Source organism: Aquarana catesbeiana, linkage group LG05 (genome assembly GCF_042186555.1).
Source record: "Aquarana catesbeiana isolate 2022-GZ linkage group LG05, ASM4218655v1, whole genome shotgun sequence".
In the NCBI taxonomy this organism is placed as follows: domain Eukaryota; kingdom Metazoa; phylum Chordata; class Amphibia; order Anura; family Ranidae; genus Aquarana; species Aquarana catesbeiana.
The window spans coordinates 645,887,376-645,906,043 of record NC_133328.1 but is presented as its reverse complement, the minus strand read 5'-3'; the positions used below and the strand labels follow the sequence as shown (position 1 = coordinate 645,906,043).

General features: G+C 43.4%; 1 protein-coding gene across 1 annotated transcript in view; it reads right to left on the bottom strand.

Annotated features, from left to right (window-relative positions):
• LOC141145645 (unconventional myosin-Ig-like) overlaps positions 1 to 18,668 on the bottom strand; it is a 238,484-nt gene that overhangs the window by 53,271 nt on the left and 166,545 nt on the right. Inside the window, exon 20 of the mRNA XM_073632482.1 lies at positions 13,850 to 13,963. Within this exon, the coding sequence (XP_073488583.1) occupies positions 13,850 to 13,963 (114 nt within the window). The remainder of the gene's footprint in view (positions 1 to 13,849; positions 13,964 to 18,668) is intronic.

Sequence of the window (18,668 nt, the reverse complement as noted above, 5' to 3'; positions counted from 1 at the left end):
GTTTAGATCAAAGCATATTCATGTGTTAGAATGGCCCAGTCACAGTCCAGACCTAAATCACATTGAGAATCTGTGGCAAGACTTGAAAATTGCTGTTCACAGACGCTCTCCATCCAATCTGACAGAGCTTGAGATATTTTACAAAGAAGAATGGGCAGAAATGTCCCTCTCTAGATGTGCAAAGCTGGTAGAGACATCCCCAAAAAGACTTGTAGAGAAAGGGGGTTCTACAAAGTATTGACTCCGGGGGGCGCCATGCAAATGCCCCCCCCCCACACACTTTTCACATATTTATTTGTATCATTTATCATTTTCCTTCCACTTCACAATTATGTGCCACTTCTTGTTGGTCTATCACATAAAATCCCAATAAAATACATTTATGTTTTTGGTTGTAAATACGGTAAATAAATATATAAAAGTTATTGTTATTGTTACTAATAATATTAATATTAATAATCAAATCTACACCAATGAACACTCCTTAATTTCGAAGCCAAAAAATAAAACAAATAAGCAATAATTATGATGATAATAATAACAAAAATAATATTGATAATAACAAAAAAAAGAGAACAATAAATACCACTACTACTATAAAAATGTTAGTAAATACAAATAAATAAATAAATAATAATAACACAGTAAAGATAAAAATAGAATAATAGATAATAATAATATATTTTGAACCTATAGAATAATAAATAAATAAGAATAGTACATTGCAAATCAGTACAGTGGCACTATTAAATGAAGCTGGCATGACTATGCCAGCAACATAAAACAATCCAAAATCAATAATCCTGTCTTTGCTTAAAAAAAAAAAAAAGTGCCAAAAATGTAATAACTTTAAAGTGTAATTGCAGACAGGTATGACAAAAAAACAACTTTCAGCCTAGTTCTAAATTCATTAAAATATTATAAATAATATAAAATGTATATTAGGAATCAAACTGGTATATCTGCTCGATACCTTTCCTTACATTATGCGCCCGCCATACACTGGCCAGCATAAATCAGGCAGATAATGGGGAGTGAGCTGCTCGGGCATTTTAACATTGCTCAGGGCATTCTGTCTTAAATATTTCAGGCACTGGGGGGCAGGAAGGGGAGGTATTTTGAAGGGGGGCAGGAGAAGGACCGCAACAATGCGATGACTTTGCTCATCGATAGGCCAATGAGTAGGTAGGTGACATAGCTGCTTGAACGGTGCTGCCCCCTTCAGGCTGCACGAAATATTGGCAGGGGTATGTGGACCACAAGACTGGCTGGGCAGAACCAAAAAGCAATTCACAAGTATGTGTTTCAGTGGTGTGGACTGCACTTTGCACTTACAGAGGCTGACTTGGACACCTTAGGGGAGAAGCATTGCATTGCATTGTGGGATGTATGCAGTGTGCCTAGGCAAAGGCCATAATCTGTATTTTCCCCCTGCTTCGGAGTGGTATGTTCCAAGTGAGTTGTGGGACCTCCTGGAATGTTCTCATCAGTTTTGTATTATTTTTGTATTTTTTTTTTTGTAATGACAGGTTCTCTTGACCATATTACAACATTGGCGGGAATTGTTGCGGTCTGAGTGGCCTCAGTGTCCCACCGGCTGAATATTCCGGCTGCTCCATCTGCATTTCCAGCAGTGACCAGGTCACCTCTGACTGTGCAATAATGTAACATAAGATTAGACGCTAATCTCTCTGCGTGTTAAACAAAGATCAGCGCGGCTTTCCCTGCAGCTGGACCAGCATCGAAATAGAATTACTGCGTGCATTACTTCCCTCTAATTCCACCATATTGCACAGGACAGGAGGGCGTTGCGCTCTAATTGTATCATAAATCCAATTTCCTCCATATGTCCAGGAAATATTATCCCGCCATCTATAAGGATCGGAGAACATGTGAGGCCGTAATGAGACGCTGAATGGCAGACTGGACTCTGGCCATGGTTACCCGAAACCAGAATCATGGAGGTCCAAGCACTGGGAATATTATGTGACATATGGAGATAAAATACTCTGATGAGCAAAAGCACAGCAGGTGGCCAATGCATGGCTAATGTGTTGAAAAAAGTGCACTAGGGTGTGTCATATGTTCCCCTCCTGAAGAGGATGGACCCCTCCCTGACCTCCCCTGGGATGCAAGACTCCTGATGGGGGTAAGGCACACTGAGGACCATTTAGATAAAGGGCTCCTCATGATCAGCAAAAGTCAACTAACGAGAACTGGGTGGATCCCTTCCTGACTCCCCAGGACGCAAGACTCCTGATGGAGGTAAGGATCCAGCTTCTCATGATCTGCCAACCAATGAGTACTGGGCAGGGACCCCCCCCCCCCCCGACCCCCTAGGATGCAAGGCTCCTGACGGAAGTAAAGCCTCAGCCCTCATGCTCACCCAACCGATGAGTACTTGTTTGGGTCTTCTGACCCCTTCCAGGATCAAGACTCCTGATTGGGGTAAGGCGTGCTCAGGTCCACCTAGCTAAAAGGCTCCTCATGATCAGCCAAAGCCAACTAACGAGTACTGGGCAGGGACCCCTTCCTGATCCCGCAGGACACATGACTTCTGAAGGTGGTAAGGACCCAGCTCCTTAAAAGTATATTTTAAGGGTTTAGGGGTATATTTGCAAAGTGGCAAATGTGACTTTCACCACACCAGCGCAGGGACCTTTTTTCCCCTATTATCTCCAAATTTAACTGCGGGACAGTATGTGCACTGCGATTAAGTATTTAATATACCGCAGTTTTCCACAACCATTGGCACTATTTTGGCACATGATGCAACCATTAAATTTGTTTTGGGGTGAACCCCCAGGCCCACCCTGATTCCACCCCCTGCCCCATTCTCAGACCCATTGATTTACTAAAGTTCCCAGACTTTTTGTTACAAGCCCACAGTGCGTAAAAACAAAACACCAAAGTGAACAAAAAAAGTGTGTGTCATATGTTCCCCTGCTGAAGAGGATGGACCCTTCCCTGACCTCCCCTGGGATGCAAGACCCCTGATGGGGTAAGGCACACTGAGGTCTATTTAGATAAAGGGCTCCTCATAATCAGCAAAAGTCAACTAACAAGCACTGGATGAATCCTATCCTAACCCCCCCCCCCCCCCCCCCGGGACGCAAGGCTCCTGATGGAGATAAAGGACCCAGCTCCTTATGATCAGCCAACCACTCAGTACTGGGCAGGGACCCCCCCCCCCGACCCCCCAAGGATGCAAGGCTCCTGACGGAGATAAGGACCCAGCTCCTCATGATCAGCCAACCAATGAGTAATGGGTGGAGGCCCCTCCCTGACCCCCCGGGACCCAAGAATCCTGACGGAGTTACACTCAGGTCCACCTAGCCAAAAGGCTTCTCATGATCAGCCAAAATAAAACTACTGAGTACTGGTCCAACCCCTTCCTGACCCCCCAGGACTCAAGGCTCCTGACAGAGGTAAGGACCCAGCTCCTCATAATTAGCCAACCAATGAGTACTGGGTGGGGGCCCCTCCCTGACCCTCCAGGATGCAAGACTCCTAATGGAGGTAAGGACCCAGCTCCTCATGATCAGCCAACCAATGAGTACTGGGTGGGGGGCCCTCCCTGACCATCCAGGACCCTCCAGGATGCAAGACTCTTGATTGGGTTAAGGCATACTCAGGTACATCTGGCCAAAAGGCTCCTCATGATCAGCCAAAGCCAACTAATGAGTAGTCCCTTCCCAACTCTCCAGGGGCAATACTCCTGATGGAGGTAAGGACCCAGCTCCTCATACTCACCCAACCAATAAGTACTGGGAGGGGGCTCTTTCCTGACCCCCCCCCAGGATGCAAGACTCCTGATTGGGGTAAGGCACGCTCAGGTCCACCTAGCCAAAAGGCTCCACATGATCAGCCAAAGCCAAATAATGAGTACTGGTTGGACCCCGTCCTGATACAAGGCACCTGACGAAGGTAAGGCCCCAGCTCCTCATAATCAGCCAACCAATGGGTGGGGGCCCCTCCCTGACCCCCCAGGACGCAAGATTCCAGATGGGGTAAGGCACACTCAGGTCCACCTACCCAAAGGGCTCCTCATGATCTGCCAAAGCCAATTAACGATAACTGGGTGGACCCCTTCCTGACCCCCCAGGATGCAAGACTCCCAATGGGGGGAAGGCATGCTCAGGTATATTTAGCCAAAAGGCTCCTCATGATCAGTCAAAGCCTAAGTACTGGGTGGGGGCTCTCTGAACTGGAGGGACCCCTCCCTGACCCCCAGGAATGACACTCCTGTAGGAAGTAAGGCACATTCAGGTCAACCTAGCCAAAAGGCTTCTTATGATCAGCCAAAGCCAACTAACCAGTACTGGATGGACCCCCTCCTGAGCCCCCAGGACACAAGGCTCCTGATAGAAGTAAGGCCCCAGCTCCTCATGATCTGCCAACCAATGAGTATTAGGTGAGGGCCCCTCCCTGACCCTCCAGGATGCAAGACTACTGATGGGGGTAAGGCACCTAGCCAAAATGTTCCTCATGATTAACTAAAGTAAAATGAGTACTGGGTGGACCTCTTCCTGAGCCCCTGGGGTGCAAACCTCCTGACATACAGTAGGTACGGACCCAGCTCCTCATGATCCACCAACCAATGAGTACTGGGTGGGGGGCTCTCCCGAAGAGAACACCCCCCCAAGGCAGAGATGGAAAGAACCTAAAGGACACACATCCACGCCCTAGACTTCAGGGTAGGCCGAGTGAAAAGGTGACACAAAAAGTGAGAAAAAGTAATAAAAAGTGGCAAAATGCAATACCATGGATAGGCCTTGTGACCTGGTAACAAAAGTTGCCCTTATCTCAGGTAAAAGGCATAGCCAATGGGGTCTGGTGCATGAAAAAATCTCAGGTAATGTGGCCAAGAGCGTTTTACATAATGGAGTTCCAAACCCATAGTGCTACTGTCAGGACATGGATCACCTGCTGGCGGTATTGTGATACCCAGGATGGAAGGTTGTATTTTCCGTGTCTCCCAGCACCCAGCAGATCCCAGTATTCAGTCTCCACCTGATGCTGGCTGCTGGGAGACACCCACTGGTGGACACCGCAAACTACAACTTTCCACCCTGGGAAGCACAGTTCCACCAGCAGGTGATCCAGGTCTTGGCAGCTACTTCACCACTACCAGGGGATGCTTGACAATGTGGGGACCTCTGCCTTCCCAGTCCTCAGCCAGACAAGGTAGCACAGTTCAAATCAGGAGGTTCTGGGCCCCTGGAACCCTCCACACCAGGGAAATGATCCAGACCTCCACCTTACCTGGTGGATGCCTCACTCAGGTTATGGTACGATAATGATTCAGTGGAATAAAAATAAAAGATTTATGTATTACTTTATACATAGGCTGAATTGGAGCAATTAAAAGCAAATGATGGAGAATGCGGGCGTCACCATATACAACAGCCCCCTAATTGGCTCCAGTCTGTCCATTCTCAACGAATATGGTTAAGCCGCTTTGCAGCTTTGGAGGCTTTGGGGGGGAAGTGTTATTTCATCTGCGCCTTCCGTGGACTCCTGTCCTATACATTCAACGCCTGCTACCGAAAACGATAAACGTCCGCCAAGGCGGCTCAGCCATCCTTCTCTCCTGATCTCGGCCTTGTGCCGGATTCTCATAAATAAATAATCAACGCAGAGAGAAGGATTCTGCAAGCCCTGGAAATTTTGCTCTCGCTTCTCACAATTCCGGTTGCCATGACAACCGGGATGGAATTTATTTAAAGCATGAAAAAAAAAAAAAAAAAGCAGAGTAGCAGGAGAGAGGATCACGCTGCTGCTTAGTTACTGATGGCGGGTGACTTGTGTCCTGTAACAATGTTTTATTCGGAATTTACAGGCATAAAAATGGCGGTTGATTGAGACCACCCGTACAGTCCAGGAATAAATAATGGTCCAAAAAAGTACTGATTTTTTCCCCTGTATTAGGCATCCACGGTGTTCTTGCTCATTTGTAGCATTTTAAAATTATTCTATTTATGGCTTCAGGTCTATGTGTTGTGGTAATGCGTGGTAAAAGCATGCATTTTACTGTACAATACGGCAGATCATGGTGAAGCCTGCCACTTTGTACCATGCCATATAGATGGCATTTTGGGGTAAACCCACTTCTTAAGGGCTATAATCTGGGACCTGTAGAACCAATTTGAGGTCCTTGGACATAGCTGAGCTTCCTGTTCTCAGAGTGCCAGCCTGGGGTCCAGGAAACCCGTTACAGTACCTCTAGGGGCCACTTCTGTTAAAGTACCTCCAGGGACCTTGTCCATCCTGTCCAAATGCAGCATGTTATGCACTGGATCGTGGTTTTGCAAGTGTGCGCATGGTGGGTGGAGGGCATGCAAATGTTAGCATGCATCCCTGGCATTTTGGTGTGCATGCAGGCCAAGGAGGGTATTCAATACTCTTTCCCTTTGTGGCAGCCAGTGCTGTAACTCTTGCCTGCTGCTTACTTTGAGCTCTGCCCACATACTGACTATGCTTGCCTGCCGCCTGCCTGAACCTTTGCTTGGACACTGACTATCCTTGCCTACCTCAACCTTTGCCTGGACCCTAACTATTCTTCTCTACTGCCTACCTAGTCTTTTGCCTTGACCCTGACTATCCTTGCCTGCTGTCTATCTTGACCACTGCCTGGACACTGACTGTTCTTGTCTACTTCGACCTCTGCCTGGACTCTGACTATTCTTCCCTGCTGCCTGTCCAGACCTTTGCCATGACCCTGATTATCATTCCCTGCTGCCTATCTGCCTGGACACCGACTATCCTTGCCTACCTCAATTTCTGCCTGGACTCTGATTATTTTTTCCCTGCTGCCTGCCTAGACCTTTCCCTGACCCTGACTATCCTTGTCTGCTGCCTATTTCGACCTTTGCCTAGACACTGACTATCCTTAACTGCTGTCTATCTCGACCTCTGCCTGGACACTGACTATCCTTGCCTACCTCAACCTTTGCCTTGACCCTGACTATACTTGCCTGCTGCCTGTCTTGACCTCTGCCTGGACATTAATCACTGTTGCTAGCCTCCTGCCTCAATTTCTGCCTGAACATTGACTGGTGAAATCTAGAAGGAAGGACAGGCAGGAGCAGGAAATTAATGCCAGATTAACGAAAGCCAATCAGTGGATAAGCTGGGTCCCCTAATCAGTGTTTGTATTACATTTGACTGGCATACACCCTGATTACATCAGATTATTATTATATGTGTCACCAATAGTCTAATGAAATGACATTCTTCAAAACTAATAAATGTTGAAGGCAATTTCATGTCTGCCCCCCCCCCACCACCACCACCATAATTTCACATCAGAGTCCTCAGTTTCACAAGAGATCGTCACCTTCCTGTCTTCACCACAACTGTGGTAGTATGGTAATGGGCAGGAGGTGGAACAGGTGTAAACAGAGACAGACTTCCAGGACCTGGGACTGCCCTGGATGCAGCCCACCCTGGATTAGCATAACGCACCATGGAAGCTGCATGAAATCACCAGATGCAGCGTGGCACCCCTGACAACCCGAGACGGCAGAACAGGGCGCTGTGGCACTCCAGCTAAGAAACGTGAGACTAGAGTTAGAACCTTGAGGGGCCTCGACGGGGCAGTGCGGCTTCCACATACAACGTCACATGCAACTTAATCCTCAAATTGTCGAAACATTGTAATTTTTTTTCCTGGAGAGCTGGTAAGTGCGCTGGGAAGTTTTTGTATGGTGATAGGCTGCGTCTGACTATCATGTGATGTCACAGAGTAAAAACCCGCAAAAGCAACAGTACTACAATTGGATGGCGGGCTACTCCAGGGTAGGATACAAAGTAACAATTATTGTAACTGTTAGGAAGAATAGTTTCCTGGGGAGATGTTGCATTTAAAATGCTCTTCTCTTGTGAAGCACACAAAAAAATGCACACATGGCCCTCCTCCAAAGAGAAACGATCCCGGACCTGAACCCCCGAGGCTTACAAGACTCTTGGCAGGGCCTCGGTACTCGTGGTTCACCCAGCTGAAACCAGGCAGACCCCGTTCTTCAGGAGATGTGTGAAGGCAAGGTCCACCCAGGCACTAGGTGGGGCTTCCCCAAAGTAAGATTATGACTATAAAGCTTCATGTCCTCCCCTCCAAGACTTTCAGACCTGAACCCCTGAGGCTTGCAAGAGTCCTGATGGAGACAGAGCACTCAAGGTCTACCTAGATTAAACCAGGCAGACCCCATTCTTTAGGAGATTTGCGGAGGCAAGGTCCACCCAAGCACTAGGTGGTGGTCCTCCAAATGAAAATACTGATCATAAGGCTGAACGCCCTCCCCTCTAAGACTTTCAGACCTGAACCCCCCAAGGCTTACAAGAGTCCTGATGGGGATGGAGTATTCAAGGTCCACCCAAATGAAACCAGGCAGACCCCATTCTTCAGGAGATCTGCGGAGGCAAGAGCCACCCAAGAACTAGGTGGGGCTCACCCAAAGGAAGATCCTAACTATATGACTACATGCCCTGACCTCCGAGACTTCCAGACCTGAACTCCCGATGCTTGCAAGCGTCTTGATCAGGACTGAGTACTCAAGATCCACCCAGCTGAAACCAGACAGACCCCGTACTTCGGGAGATGTGCAGAGGCAAGGTCCACCCAAGCACTAGGTGAGGCTCCCGTGAAGGATGATTCTGACCATAAGGCTGCATGCCCTCCCCTCCAAGACTTTCAGACATGAACCCCCAAGGCTTGCAAGAGTCCTGATTGGGAATGAGAACTGAAGGACTAGGTGGGGCTCCCCCAAAGGAAGATCCTGACTATAAGGCTGCATGCCCTTCCTCTCTGAGACTTTTAGACCTAAACCCCCGAGGCTCGCAAGACTCCTGATGGGGACTGAGTACTCAAGGTCCACCCAACTGAAACCAGGTAAACTCCGCTCTTTGGGAGATGTGCGGAGGCAAGGTCCACCCAACAACTAGGTGGGCATCCCCTAAAGGAAGATCCTGACCATAAGGCCGCATACCCTCCCCTTCAAGACTTTCAGACCTGAACCCGCAAGGCTTGCAAGACTCCTGACACAGACTGGGTACTCATATGGTCAACCCAACGGAAACCAGAAGGACTCCGTTCTTCGGGAGGTCCACCTAAGCACTAGGTGGGGCTTCTCTGAAGGAAGATCCTGACCATAAGGCTGCATGCCCCCCCCCCTCAAAACATTTAGACCGAAACCCCCAAGGCTTGCAAGACTCCTGATGGGGACTGAGTACTCAAGGTCCACCCAACTGAAACCAGGTAAACCCCGCTCTTTGGGAGAGGTGCAGAGGCAAGGTCCACCCAACCTGTACCTGGGGCTCCCCTGAAGGTAGATCCTGACCATAAGGCCGCATGCTCTCCCCTCCAAGACTTTCAGACCTCAACCCCCAAGGCTTGCAAGACTCCTGACATGGACTGGGTACTTGTATGGTCCACCCAACTGAAACCAGGAGGACCCCGTTCTTCGGGAGGTCCACCTAAGCACCAGGTGGGGCTCCTCTGAGGGAAGATCCTGACCATATAACTGAATGCCCTCCCCTCCATGACTTTCAGACCTGAACTCCCAAGGCTTGCAAGACTTCTGACACGGAATGGGTACTCATGATCCACCTAACTTAAACTTCTTCGGGAGGTCCACCTAAGCACTAGGTGGGGCTCCTTTGAAGGAAGATCCTGATCATAAGGCTGCATGGCCTCCCCCAAAGATTTTCAGACCCAAACCCAAGGTTTGCAAGAATCCTGACATGGACTGGCTACTCAAGTTCCACCTAGCTGAAACCAGGCAGACTCAGTTCTTTGCGAGATCTGCGGAGGCAAAGGTCCACTCAAGCACTAGGTGGGACTCACCCGTAGAAAGATCTTGACCTTCAGAGCAGCCCTGGGCCAGACAAATGTAGTCCCTTTCCAATCAGAAGGGAATTAGTAAAAAGGCAGAATTTTGCCTTCAACCGAGGTCAAGCCTGGAGAGCCAGACCAGATTCAACCAGAGAGAAAAAAAGATCCCTTCTACCTTATTACATTTGGAGTAACTAACTAGCGCTCCCTACCTTGGCGAGGGGCATTAGCATTCTGTCCTGAAAACCGAAAGGAACAGACACTACTCTTGATCTTAGTCAATAGGTTGGAAGTCATACCAAGAGGTCTCCTGTCTGGACCATTTCCATCATAATATCACTAATCCTCCTCCAGGAATAAAGTGAAAGGGGGGGGGGGTACTTTTCCAATAATTGCCTTGTAATCAGGGGTAATTGTCTGCTTTACAGTCTGACAAATCAATTACAAAGCGGAGCTCTTTAAGTGGCCAGGAGAATTACAATCCGTCTGCCAGGCAGCTGCCGATTATGGACCTGTGAGAGGGGGTGACGGCTATTTCTCCAAGAAGATGATTTACTGGTTAGAACGGGTGATAGCAAGACTCCCCCCCCTCCCCAAATCTGGAAAGTGGTTCTGTCCGATCTCATTAATGCATCCCCCATGGTGTGGAAATCTCATATACCCGCCACATCTCACAAGATACAAAGAGAAAAAAAAATCTCACAAACGAGATTCTTCTCCCTGCTTTTGTTGGAAATCACTATAGCCTGCTTCTACATTTTTTGATAAAAAAAAAAAGAAAAAAAAAAAAAAAAAGGAAAAATAAAAATCTTATTTCGCTTTGACAAATCTTCAGCAACATTTTTTTTAATATATATATTTTTAAATAAATTGGATTCAAAGAGTATAATAGTAAAATTTAAAAAAAAACTGTAAAATAAAAAATTTAACGAGTCGGGACTGTCACTTTAAATTTTTTATTTGACTTTTTTTTCCCCTGTGGAAAAAAAAAATCAAACAACAAGACAATACACACACACAAAAACAAGAAAACAAATACATTCTTGTCAACTGCCGCTTTCAATTTTTTATATTTTTAAATAAAAAATTTAAAGAGTCGGTGCTGTCAATTTAAATTTTTTATTTGACTTTTTATTCATCTTTTTTTTCTCCTGTGGAAAAAACAAAAAACAAAGAAGACAATACACACACACGCACGCAAAAACAAGAAAACAAATACATTCTTGTCAACTGCTGCTTTGAATTTTTTATATGACTTTCGATCTATTTTTTTTTTTGTGGAACATAAGACATTAAACAACCATACAGTACAATACACAAAAAATAAGAAAACGAATGTATTATTGTGTACTCTTGCTTGAATTATTTTTAATTTTACTTTTATCACCTATTTTTTATTATTATTTATTTTATTTTTTTTTACTAGAAAAAAAAAGTAACAGAAAGGAGCAAAAAAAAAAAAAGACCTATTTTTGCGTTGCCAAATCTTAAGCTAAATTTTTTGAACATTTGGACAAACTTTTTCTGCTATTTGTGCTAAAGTAAATTGGATTCAAAGAACAAGAAAAATAATGAAATAATAATGAAAAAAAGTGTTAAATAAAAAATGTATAGAGTCGGTACAGTCGCTTTAAATTTTTTATTTGCTTTTTTTTCCATCTTTCTTTCTCTTGTGGAAAAAAAAACATCAAACAACAAGACAATACACACACGCACAAAAACAAGAAAACAAATACATTCTTGTCAACTGCTGCTTTCATTTTTTATATGACTTTTAATCTTTTTTTTTTTTTTTTTTGTGGAAAATAATACATTAAACAATAATACAGTACACAAAAAATAAGAAAACTAATATATTCTTGTGTACTTTTGTATGACTTATTTTTAATGTTACTTTTATCACCTATTTTTAATTATTTAAACTAGAAAAAAAAGTAACAGAAAGAAGCAAAAAATAAAAAAAAAATAAATTACCTATTTTGCTTTGCCAAATCTTAAGCCAAATTTTGAATATTTTGACAACATTTTTCTGCTATTTGTGCTAAAGTAAATGGGATTCAAAGAACAGTAAAAAGAATTAAATAAAAAAAAATGTAAAATAAAAAATTTTAAGAGTCCGTATAGTCGCTTTAAATTTTATATTAGACTTTTTTTCATCTTTTTTTCTCCTGTGGAGAAAAAACCCCTTCAAACAACAAGACAATACACACACATTAAAAAAAACAAACTAGAAAACAAATACATTCTTGTCAACTGCCGCTTTCAATTATTTATTTGACTTTTGATCTTTTTTTTTTTTTTTCTTCTGTGGAAAATAATACATTAAACAACAATACAATACAATGCAATACAATACACTAACGATAAAAAAAGTTTTATATTCTTGTGTACTTTTGCTTTAATTTTTTTTACTTTTCACTTTTATCACCTTTTTAAAGTAGAAAAAAATAACAGAAGGAAGCAAGAAAAAAATACCTATTTTGCTTTGCCAAATCTTCAGCCAAATTTTGAACACCAATTTTTTAATGCTATTTGTGCTAAAACAAATTGAAATCAAAGAACGATAAAAACAATCAAATAAAAAAAAAAACCCAATAAAATAAAAGATTTAAAGAGTAAGTATTGTCGCTTTAAGTTTTTTATTTGTTTTTTTTTCATCTTTTCTGGAAAAAATCAAATAACAAGACAATACACACACACACACACAAACAAGAAAACAACTACATTCGTGTGAACTGCCTCTTTTATTTGACTTTTGTCAAGTAGGAAACAAATTATTGAAAGAAGCAAAAAAAAAAAGAAGCCAAATATTTTTTGACAAAAAAAATCTGCTATTTGTTCTAAAATAAATCGGATTCAAAGAGCAAGAAAAACAATAAACTAAAAAAACCCATAAAATAAAAAATTTAGAGTCAGTACTGTCACTTTAATTTTTTTATTTGGCTTTTTTTCATCTTTTGTTTCTTCTCTGGAAAAAAAAAACATCCGATAACAAGACAATAAACACACACAAAACAAGAAAACAACTACATTCTTATGAACTGCCTCTTTACATTTTTTATTTGGCTCTTGTTCATCTTTTTGTTCATCTTTTTTGATTTAATACATTAAACAACAATACAATACCCAAAAAAAAAAAAAAAAATAAAACAAATATATTCTTGTGTACTTTTGCTTGAATTTTTAAAATTGTACTTTTATCTAAATATATATAAAAAAAGCCAAATCTTCAGCCAAATTTTGAACATTTTGACAACAAATTTCTGCTATTTGTTCTAAAATAAATTGGATTCAAAGAATAGGAAAAACAATAAATTAAAAAAAAAAAACATTAAAAAAATGTAGAGTCAGTACTGTCACTTTACATTTTTTATTTGGCTTTTTTTCATTTTTTTTTCTTCTCTGGGAAAAAAAAACATCAAACAACAAGACAACAGGGAACAAGGAAACAAATACATTCTTGTGAACTGTCACTGTCAATTTTTTATTTGGCTTTTGATCTTTCTTTTTTTTTTCTGTGGATAATAATAATAATAATAATAATAATAATAAACAATACAATACAATACACACACACAAATAACAAAACAAAAACAAAATAAAAAAATATTTTTTTTGCTTTAATGTTTTAATTTTATTTTTATCACCTTTATTTTATTTTATATCACCTTTGATTAATTTTTTTATCACCTTGTTTTTGTTTTAATTTTTTTTATTAGTTTTTTTTTTCTTTTTGATAAAAAAATTAATGGTGATTAAAAATAAAAACAAGGTGATAAAAAATGAATTAAAGGTGATATAAAATAAAACAAAGGTGCTAAAAATAAAATAAAAAAATTAAAGAAATAAAAAAAAAATAAAATTTGCAAAGCAATATGGAAAGAAATGTTGTACCAAAAAAATGTTCACCTAGCAGAAAAAATTGTGAAATATCCGTCTAGTTTGTCCTTGCTCATCCCTCATAAAGTGCCAACCTCCCCCCTCCCCGGTTCTTGGGGACTCTCTTGCCATACTTACCGTACTCAGCGGGAGACTCTTCAGCACCTTGTAGGCCTTGCTGGGCTCCAGTTTGTACAAGTGATGGTCTGTGATCAGCAACCCGCGATCCTTACATTTGTTAAATCGGTTTATCTGAGAAATAAAACAAAGGTGGTGACATCGTACGAGGACTCCGAGAGTTGGAGGTGTTGTAGAAGTTTAAAGAAACCTGGGGGGGGAGGGGAGGGGGTGGAAAGATGTTTGATGGTGAGGCGGCACACCAATCCTGAATCATCTGAGGTCTGACTCAGCAGGGGGCATTCTGGACCTCTGCAGAGAGACCTCTGCTTCCCCACAGAAAGCAAGACTTCTATGATCTAGATCAGTGATGGTGAACCTTGGCACCCCACATGTTTTAGAACTACATTTCCCATGCACTCTGCAGTGTAGTTGAGCATCATGGGAAATGTAGTACGAAAACATTTGGGGTGCAAAGTTTCACCATCATTGATCTAGGAGGATCGGAGCGACATCATGACATCACTTCCAGTCTATGGACGGAAGTAAACAATTGTTTTGTTTTTTTTAAAACAACTTATTACAAGGGATGTTTACATTTTTTGTGATAGGAATAAAAGTGTTTAAAAAAAATTAGAGGGACAGTGTAAAAATAAATTATTAAATAATAATTAAAAAAATGAAAGGGACAGTGTAAAAATAAATTAATAAATAATTGGAAAAAAATTAAAAGGGACAGTGTAAAAATACATTAATAAATAATAATAAAAAAAAAAAAAATTACAGGGACAGTGTAAAAATAAATTAATAAATAATACAAAAACAATTAAAGAGACAATGTAAAAATAAATTAATAAATAATACAAAATAAATAAATTAAAGGGACAGTGTAAAAAGAAATTAATAAATAACAATAAAAACAAAATTATTAAAGGGACAGTGTAAAAAATGAATAAATTAATACACAAATAAAATAAATAAGAAAAAAAAAAGGGGGACAGTGTAAAAATAAAAAAATAAAAAAAATAAGAAAAACTATTTTTAAAGTGCCCCCATCCCTCCGTGCTCCGTGAAGCGAATGCATACATAAGTCGCGCACACATATGTATACGGTGTTCGCACCACACATGTGAGGTATCTCCATGAACGTTAGAGCGAGAGCAACCACTCTAGTTCTAGACCTCCTCTGTAACTCTAAACCGGTTATCTGTAAAAAAAAAGTTTTTAAGTATCGTAGTTTGTCGCTGTTTCACGAGCGTGGGCAACTTTAAAGCATGACATGTTTGGTATCTATTTACTCGGCATAACATAATTTTGTATATTTTATCCACAAATAGGGTTATATATTGTGTTTTTTTTGGCATTACAGAGTATTTCTTCCCAAAAAATAGGATTTTAAAAATCGCTGCATAAATACTGTCTGACATAAAAAATTGCAACAATCACCATTTTATTCTCTAGGGTCTCTGCTAAAAAAAAAAAATATATATATATATATATATATATAGGAAGCTCAGGGGCCTGCTGGGTGCTGGGATGTTTTCAGGAAGCTCAGGGGCGTGCACAATTTTAAAGCATGACATGTTTGGTATCTGTTTACTCGGTGTAACATCATCTTTTATATTTTACCAAAAAAAAAATGGGTTATATATTTTTTTTGCATTAAAATTCATTAAAGGGTATTTTTTCCCCAAAGAATTGCGTTTGAAAAACCGATGCACAAATGCCGTGTTACATAAAAAATTGCAACAATCGCCATTTTATTCTCTAGGGTCTCTGCTAAAAAATATATATAAGGTTTGTGTGTTCTAAGTAATTTTCTAGCAAAAAATACAGATTTTACATGTTAACAAAAATTGCTAGTAAATGGCCTGGAGCGGAAGTGGAGGATCAGCATCACATGTGGGCATTGCTTATGCAAATACAGCCTGCCTATGGAACACCCGCCCCTCCAGACTGACACCCCTCCAATCAAGACATTTTGATATTTGCATAACTCCTCCCACTGCTTGCATCAGGACTGGGAACTCTTGAGAGGAGTACTGAGGCAGGGGGGCTGTGATGTTTTCAGAAAGCTCAGGGGCCAGCCGGGTGCTGGGATGTTTTCAGGAAGCTCAGGGGCCGGGTGCTGGGATGTTTTCAGGAAGCTCAGGGGCCTGCCGGGTGCTGGGATGATTTCAGGAAGCTCAGGGGCCGGCCCGCTGCTGGGATGTTTTCAGGAAGTTCAGAGGCCTGCCGGGTGCTGGGATGTTTTCAGGAAGCTCAGGGGCCGGCCCGGTGGGTGCTGGGATGTTTTCAGGAAGCTCAGGGGCCAGCCCGGTAGGTGCTGGGATGTTTTCAGGAAGCTCAGGGGCCAGCCAGGTGGGTGCTGGGATGTTTTCAGGAAGCTCAGGGGCCTGCCGGGTGCTGGGATGCTTTCAGGAAGCTCCGGGGGTGGCCGGGTGCTGGGATGTTTTCAGGAAGCTCAGGGGCCGGGTGCTGGGATGTTTTCAGGAAGCTCAGGAGCCTGCCGGGTGCTGGGATGTTTTCAGGAAGCTCAGGGGCCGGCCCGGCGCTGGGATGTTTTCAGGAAGCTCAGGGGCCTGCCGGGTGCTGTGATGTTTTCAGGAAACTCTGGGGGCGGCCGGGTGCTGGGATGTTTTCAGGAAGCTCAGGGGCCAGCCGGGTGCTGGGATGTTTTCAGGAAGCTCAGGGGCCAGGTGCTTGGATGTTTTCAGGAACCTCAGGGGCCAGGTGCTTGGATGTTTTCAGGAACCTCAGGGGCCAGGTGCTTGGATGTTTTCAGGAACCTCAGGGGCCAGGTGCTTGGATGTTTTATTGGAAGCTTAGGGGCCGGCCGGTTGCTGGGATGTCTTCAAGAAGCTCAGGGGCCGGCTGGGTGCTGAGATATTTTATAGGAAGCTCAGGGGCCGGCCAGGTGCTGGGATGTTTTCAGGAAGCTCAGTAGCCGGGCGCTGGGATGTTTTCAGGAAGCTCAGGGGCTGGCCGGGTGCTGGGATGTTTTCAGGAAGCTCAGGGGCCAGCCGGGTGCTGGGATGTTTTCAGGAAGCTCAGTAGCCGGGCGCTGGGATGTTTTCAGGAAGCTCAGGGGCTGGCTGGGTGCTGGGATGTTTTCAGGAAGCTCAGGGGCTGGCCGGGTGCTGGGATGTTTTATAGGAAGCTCAGGGGCCAGGTGCTCGGATGTTTTCAGGAAGCTCAGGGGCCTGCCAAGTGCTCAGATGTTCTATAAGAAGCTCAGGGGCCGGGTGCATAGCTTCCTGAAAACATCCCAGCACCCGGCCAGCCCCTGAGCTTCTTGAAAACATCACAGCACACTGCTGTCCTCTCCTGCCAGCCATGATCTGCCTGCATTGCATAGAGAAGCCCAGAGACCCAGTGATGACATCACTGGGACTAAAAATAAGGTATGTAATGAAAATGGAAAGATTTTATTTTAAAACGTCATTATTATGTTAATGAGGGGGGAGGAGGATCTGCAATATATGCAAATTGAACTTCAGATTTAATTAAAATGTATCCATATTAAATGTACAGAGATGGATCCCTCAACACCCCCCCCTCCCCCGTCCCATAAGTTATATCTGATGTATCATTATGTATCCAAATGTCTATCACCGTTTCTAATACAAACTAACGATCGCCGGCGCGGTTTGGCGTTCATCACGGACTAAACGGATTCCGGATTCTTCAATGTTTCCATCCCCCGGCAGCAAAATGGTTAAAGATCCTTTCCTTCCTTTCATTTTTCTTTCTTCTGATGAAATGACGGATTTCGGCATTTTAAACTTTTTTTTTTCTGTGTTTTTTTTTCCAATAAACCGCACATAACCTCGCGCAGAACAATGGCGGCTTTGATTCCTAATCCCATTAAATTCTCCGCACGCCGTTCGCCTCCAGCCTAAAGATAAACACGTGTCCCCCTTACTGGAGGATCGCATTAAAAGAATTACCCGCCGGGGGACGCCACCGCCAATTATAACCCCCCCTCCCCCCCCGCCGAGCGCATGAGGAACTAAACCCATTGTATCGGATTTGTCTCGGGGATCGAAAACTGGAGAGACCGCGCTCCCCCTAAAGGAAGGCTCCGGCTTTAGGGCAGTCCGGGGCCCCGGGCCCCATCCGGTCAACTATATTCATTTCAAGAAAACTTTGTAGAAGGAGGAGGAGTCATTTCCTCAGTCTCCCCTCCCCCAGTGATCAGACTGTACATTGTAACTTTGTAGAAGGGAGGAGGAAGCATTTCCTCAGTCTCCCCTCCCCCAGTGATCAGACTGTACATTGTAGCTTTGTAGAAGGAGGAGGAGGCATTTCCTCAGTCTCCCCTCCCCCAGTGATCAGACTGTACATTATAACTTTGTAGAAGGGAGGAGGAGGCATTTCCTCACTCCCCCCCCCCCCAGTGATCAGACTGTACATTGTAACTTTGTAGAAGGGAGGAGGAGGCATTTCCTCACTCCCCCCCCCCCCCCAGTGATCAGACTGTACATTGTAACTTTGTAGAAGGAGGAGGAGTCATTTCCTCACTCTCCCCTCCACCAGTGATCAGACCGTACATTGTAACTTTGTAGAAGGGAGGAAGAGGCATTTCCTCACTCCCCCCCCCCCACAGTGATCAGACTGTACATTGTAACTTTGTAGAAGGAGGAGGAGGCATTTCCTCAGTCCCCCCCCCCCCCAGTGATCAGACTGTACATTGTAACTTTGTAGAAGGAGGAGAAGTCATTTCCTCAGTCTCCCCTCCCCCAGTGATCAGACTGTACATTGTAACTTTGTAGAAGGAGGAGGAATTGCATTACATTCAGTGAAGCACAAGGGAGGCATCTGGGGGTCCAATTATTCT